Source organism: Eumetopias jubatus, unplaced genomic scaffold (genome assembly GCF_037043125.1).
Source record: "Eumetopias jubatus isolate StellerSeaLion01/CBP00866 unplaced genomic scaffold, mEumJub1_p1.0 scaffold_16, whole genome shotgun sequence".
NCBI classification, from domain to species: Eukaryota; Metazoa; Chordata; class Mammalia; order Carnivora; family Otariidae; genus Eumetopias; species Eumetopias jubatus.
In genome coordinates, this window is record NW_028274822.1 from 69981875 (window position 1) to 69987914 (window position 6040).

The 6040-nt window shown below is 50.9% G+C and overlaps 1 protein-coding gene across 1 annotated transcript; it reads left to right on the forward strand.

Moving 5' to 3' along the window:
• The first annotated feature begins 2996 nt into the window (after positions 1-2996).
• On the forward strand, positions 2997-5729 carry SELENOM (selenoprotein M). The gene is made up of 5 exons (XM_028124569.1): positions 2997-3195; positions 4367-4402; positions 4827-4861; positions 5216-5294; positions 5383-5729. The coding sequence occupies exons 1-5, from the start codon at positions 3076-3078 to the stop codon at positions 5539-5541; spliced, it is 429 nt and encodes a 142-aa protein (XP_027980370.1). The 5' UTR covers positions 2997-3075; the 3' UTR covers positions 5542-5729.
• The last annotated feature ends 311 nt before the right edge of the window (positions 5730-6040 follow it).

A 6040-nucleotide genomic window follows, 5' to 3' on the forward strand; every position in this document is an offset into this window, starting at 1 on the left:
GTGGGCCCATGAGGCACTGAGGTTTGGCTCTGTCAGCAGAAAAGCCACAGGCTCCATAGGGCCTCTGGCTTCAGCCACTCTGAGGCTCTTGCCTTGCTGGGGTATGGGTTAGGGTTGAGGGAATCCATGGCATTTGTCCCATTATTTCTGTAAACAAAGTTTACTGTTTGTATTTAGGTAATACATAATTATTATAGAAAATACAGAAAAAAAGTATAAAGGAGAAAAACTTCACCCTATAATTTCATCTACCAAGAGATGACTATTTTGACTTCTTGGGTTGTTTCCATCTAGATTTTGTGATTTGGGCTAGGTATATATATCTATATATACATATTTTATAAAATTGGTTGGCTACTCTGTTGATGCTACAACATCCATTGAAGCCCATATCCTAGACAGGCTGCTGGAATGGGTCTCAACTGGTTAAGCCAATGAGCTATTTCCATTCCCTTAGTCACATGATTGGATCATGGATGGACTAGTGAGATATAAAGAGACTTTTGCGAAAGAAAGCTTGCTTTCTTTTCTGAGAAGTTTACCAAAAAAGATCATCTCCCCTTCATTAGATATGAATAAAGAAGTCTGTGGTCCTGGTTACTGTTGGCAGCCATCTTGATATCATGTATGTAACTGGCTTGATGACCAGCTGACACTATGGAAGGCAGAATGGAGAGAAATCAGGTCTTGGGGACTTTATCAACCAGATCAAACCTGACCTGAAGCCCTCCCTGCCATTGAACTTTTTTGTTATTTGAGCCAACAGATTTTCTTTATTGTTTAAGCCAGTTAACTTGGGGCATCTGTGACTTGCAGCCCAGAGTGTCACAATTCCCAACTGATATTACTCTTTTATAGCCTAAAAATTTTTTTAATACCATAACTATGAGCATTCTCCATGTTGTTCCACACTATGCTGCATCATTTAAAACAGTTGCATGATTTTCTATCCTATGGAGGTACCATCATTTATTTAACTCATTCCCTGAGGAGACATGCTTAGGTTGTGTCTCCAGTTTTTCAGCATTGTAAACAGTATTTTTTTAAAATTTATTTTAATTTATTTTTTAATATTTTGATGTTCTTTTGGAACTGCTCACAGAACTTGTTTTTAAAAGACTTTATTTATTTATTGTCAGAGAGAATGAGAGAGAGCACAAGCATGGGGAGCAGCAGAGGTAGAGGGAAAGGAGACTCCCCACTGAGCAAGGAGCCCAGTGCGGGGCTCCATCCCAGGACCCTCGGATCATGACCTGAACCGAAGGCAGACACTTAATTGACTGAGCCACCCAGGCATCCCCCCCTTTTTTTTAATGCATAAAGAGATTTATTGCAAAAAATGGTTTATGCAACTGTGGAGGCTGGTAAGGCATGTCTGAAATCTGTGGGGCAGGCCAGCTGTCTGGAAACTCCTAGGCAGGAGGGGATGCTGCAGTCCACAGGTGGAATTTTCTCTTCCTCAGAGAAACTCCAGTTTTGCCTTATCTTCCACAGATCTACACCTCAAAATGTGAAAGCCAGAAGGTACAGGGAGTCCAGTGCCCAGCAACTGCTCAGCAGCTCCTCCTATGGATGCAACCCATGCCTTGGGCGCTAGAGATTGAGCCAGAGCAGGCGCCCTACAACCTTGACTGGGTAAACAGTGTTTTGATAAACTTAACCTAACAATTGGTCCCTTCTCTGATGGTTACTTTGAGCCAAATCCTGACAAGTGAAATGACTGGGTGGAAGAAATGTTTTTAGGGTTTTGATTTATTGAGTCAAATTGCCCCTCAGAAAGCTTGGATGAATTCACACTTCCATAGCAGTAAATAGAGTGTTAGACATTGCTTATCATGTCAATAGTCTGGACAAAACCAGTTATATTTACAGAGCCCTGATGTATGTACAAAGAATGGGTATTAAATAACAACTCTAAGCCCATTATTATTTTATCTTTACAATCAAGTCAATGAATGTGAGGTAGCAGGGTATAAGCAAAGGGCTCTGTGCAAACCTGACTTAATCCATTAGGCTTAGAGTCCAGGACCCATGATACTTTTAGAGGTCATGAACATGTTTTAATTTTCATTTCTTTTAAAATTGAAAGAAAAAATAAACATATAATAATGAATCCAGCCAGGATTATATTCACTTTTTTTTTTTTTTAATTAAGGCCGTTGTAAAATGCCTTAGTGGAGGAAAAGGCCCAGGAAGGCAAAAATACCTAAGGGTCCATGAAAGTCATAATGCAGCTTTGGCTTGATGTTAAAAAGGATTCTGATTCCCAGTCTAGATTCAGTAGCAAAGAGCACTGTGATCAATTTGCTGTGTCTGCCTCAGGCTTAAAGGGGGAACGTGGCGTCTTTATCTAGTCATCTTTGGTTTGATGAGACGAGCATAGGGACATTTCAGGTTCAATTCCCAGATCACAATGTCATCGGTCTACCTTTCTGATCCTGTTTCTTAACTTGCAAAACGGAGTTCGTGGGACTTTTATGAGGTAAGAAATGAAATAACAAAAGCTAACACTGTGCCAGGTACTGTTCTAAAGGGCTTTATGTGTTTTAACCCTTTTATCCTTCCAGCCCCTACAGAGTACGTAATACCCCACATTCCGCCATAATGTGTGCCCCAGGGATTTGAAACCCATATCGGAATTTCATCCGAAGAAATAAAAGACACAAACAAGAATTCCCAGCCTCAGTTTCCCTATCTTCAAGTCAAGTGGCTGGCCCAGAAACTCTTTGGTCCGTCCGCGTCCCTCCCGCACCCCCTGCCGGCGTAAGGGGGCACTGTCTGGCCGCATCCCGCCGTAGCGTCTGCGCTCTCGGTCGGCGTGGACACTCTCGCGGCTGGGAATATAAAGGCCTAAGGGTCAGAGAAGATCCCGAACCAGAAAACATTCCGAACCCTGCCGGAAGAGAGCTGAAGGCCCCAGAGCCGGCCCTGGGGTGGAGACTGACAGCTCGGGGTGTGGTTCCCTGGGGGCGGGGCCTCGGGCGGGGCGGGGCGGGGCCAGCCGGCGGACCCAGACGTGGCGCAGTGGCCCGGCCGTTCGCCTCTAGCTCGCGGATCATCTTCGGCCCGGTTCCGATGCGCCTCCCGCTGCCTCCACCGCCTCTGCTGCTGCTTCTCGCGGCACTCGCGGCCGCCGTCACTACCTTCCGGCCCGACTGGAACCGTCTGCACGGCCTGGCCCGAGCCCGGGTAGAGGTAAATGCCCTGGTCCCTAGCTCAGGGACCACTGCCCCCAATCCTCTGGCCCCTTAGCTTTGGAATCACCGCCCACTTTGGCCCCAGGACCCTCCTGACTCCCAAGTCCCCCTCAGGGCCGGGACCATCCCTCCCGCTCCCCAGCCTCAGGACGCCCCAGCACCCACCACCGTGGAAGCCCCAGACACCCGATCTTGCGGCCTGGAAACCCGAATTCCCCCCTCGTTTCCCATCCGGCTGGACAGCGAGCCCCCAGACACACTGGCCCTGTCCCCTAACTCTACTCCCGGCCTGTGACTCTTCCAAACCTGTCCTCTGGAGCCTAACTTTACATCCTCCCATCACTCCACTTTTTCCTGGACTTCCTCCCCCACCCCAGTTCCGGTTTGTGTCTCCCTTTCCGGAGGGAGGAAGACTTTCTGGGCGCTTGCCCCACTATGCAAAAGCCAACTGCATTACCAACACTTACTCCGCAGCAGGCTTCCATCCTCCTCTGTGGGGAAATTACCCGTCAGAGTCCCTGTTTGGTTGTGTGACTTGAATCATCACAGATCCTCCCTCTCTGGGCCTTAGTTTTGTCTGACAGGGGGAGGGGGAGGAAGAAGGAGGACTAGAATATTCCCGGGGTCTGGACTCCTGCTGGGAGGTGTCTCTCCCCTCTGGGAGTGCAGGGAGGGGCCCACACATCCTCCCATGTTGCGGAAGCAACCAACCAGATGGAGGCCCAGCTCTGCATGGGGCTAGGTAGGGACCAGATGGCAGGTATCTCTAACGAGGTCTCCCAAGGCAATTCAGAGCTGTTCCCTTCTGGCCTGCCTCCACCCTGAGGTTCTAGGGGCTGAAGTCCAGGCCCAGGTGTCTACTGCCTGAGAGAAGTAGAGTAATCATTTCTTTTGGGCACTGGGAGTGAGTAAACAGTAAGGTGTGCAGGCAAGAGCCCCAAGGCTGGTAAATGCCTTTTGGGTCACTGGTCTTGCTCCTCTTTTACCTGATGTCTGTAAGCCCCAGTTTTCCTATCTGCACAGAGTTCTCCCCTCTGTCATAAGGGAACTTCTGTTTCAAGGGTAATCCACAGCCTCACCCAACTCTGGGAGGAGGGTGAAATGGTCTTGAGGGTGTGACTGGGCAGACATGAAGGCTTCCTGACCTATCTGATTTTGTCCCCCTCCAGACCTGTGGGGGATGACAGCTGAATCGGCTGAAGGAGGTAAGTTAGTTTTTTGTTTTGTTGTTTTCTTTTTTGTTTGTTTGTTTTGTGTTTTTAAGAGATAGGGTGGGGGGGTGCAGAGGGAGAGGGAGAGAAAGAATCTTAAGCAGGCTCCACGCCTAGCACAGAGTCCGACTCAGGGCTCAATCTCACAACCCTGAGATCATGACTTGAGCCAAAATCAAGAGCTGGACGCTTAACCGACTGAGCCAGCCAGGTGCCCCTGAAGGAGGTAAGTTTGAAGAAAGGGGTCTCCAGCTGTGTCTCCACTGAGCCCCCCTAGGGGATGGGTAACACAGTCCTACAGACTGGCTGGAGGGGAAGTTCCCTGGGGTGGGAGTCAAGAGTGTGTGACCTCGGCAGGCTTCAGTTTCCTGTCGGTATCTGGAGGGGGTCGGGGTCTGATTCTCTGGTTCTTCCCCAGGTGAAGGCCTTCGTCACCCAGGATATCCCTTTATAGTATCCTTTTTCTGTTGTGGGGGAGGATGGGGAGGAGGATCTGGGAGAATCTCCTTCCACTTAACTTCACAGATAGGGACGACAAATGGTTTTCATCTGACAAGTGGAATTGATTGATAGTGACTGCCCAGAGAATTCCTAGGTGGAAGGCAAGAGAAATTGACTACTGATGACCGCCACAGACACGGGAACGGAGAAGAGAGCCCTTTACTTCTCTGAACTCTAATTTCCTCACGTGTAAATGGGGGAATCCCTGCCCTACCTGGGCAAAAGAGGCAGTGCTGTTCACCTGCTGTTCATAGGTGGGAAACCCCACCAGCCTCAGGCCACCACTACACACCTTAACAACTCCAGTCACAACCTGGTAATGAAACACCTTCCAGGGGCCGACCCAGAGCTCGTCCTGCTGGGCCACCGCTACGAAGAACTGGAGGTGAGGCTTGGAAGCCGGGCGGGGGCGAGGCAATGGGGGGGGGGCGGTCGGGGCGAGGCGCATTGACCCCACCCCTCCTCTACTTCAGCGAATCCCACTCAGCGAAATGACCCGCGAGGAGATCAATGAGCTGGTGCAGGAACTCGGCTTCTACCGCAAGGCGGCGCCGGACGAACCTGTTCCCCCTGAGTACCTACCGGCGCCGGCCAAGCCCGCCGAAGGCGCTCCGGACCGCCCTGACCTTTAGGTCCGGGGACGCCGGCCCACCTCCTCCCCCGCCTGAGCCCTGGGGACAGAATGAAGCGCCCAGCGTCCCGGGAGCACCTCCCTCGCTGAGGGCCGACGCCTCGTCCCTGAGCCGGCAGAGATGGAGTTGGGGTTTCCTCCTAACCCCTTTCTTCCCTACCCAGCTCAATTAAATCCTCTTCCGCCTTAGCCGAGACTCGACTCCTTCCTTGCTGCGGGAGGGCGGGCAATAGGAGCCCCCCCCCAGTACCCCCGAGAGGCCCGGCATCCCCAAATACCTGGCTGCTGTGGAATGGGGATGTGTGCACCCCTTGCCAAGCTGCCGTAAATTTAACAACCCCAAGAGAGGCAGAGAGGAGTCAGGGTCGTTGAAAACCAATAATTTATCAAAACGCAGCGTGTGTATGCAGGGGAGGGTGTCGCGACAGACGGCAGCAGTGGGCAGGCGCACAGGGAGGGGATGGTGCCTGGATGGTGGGGGGCTGCTTGCCGCAGGCGGG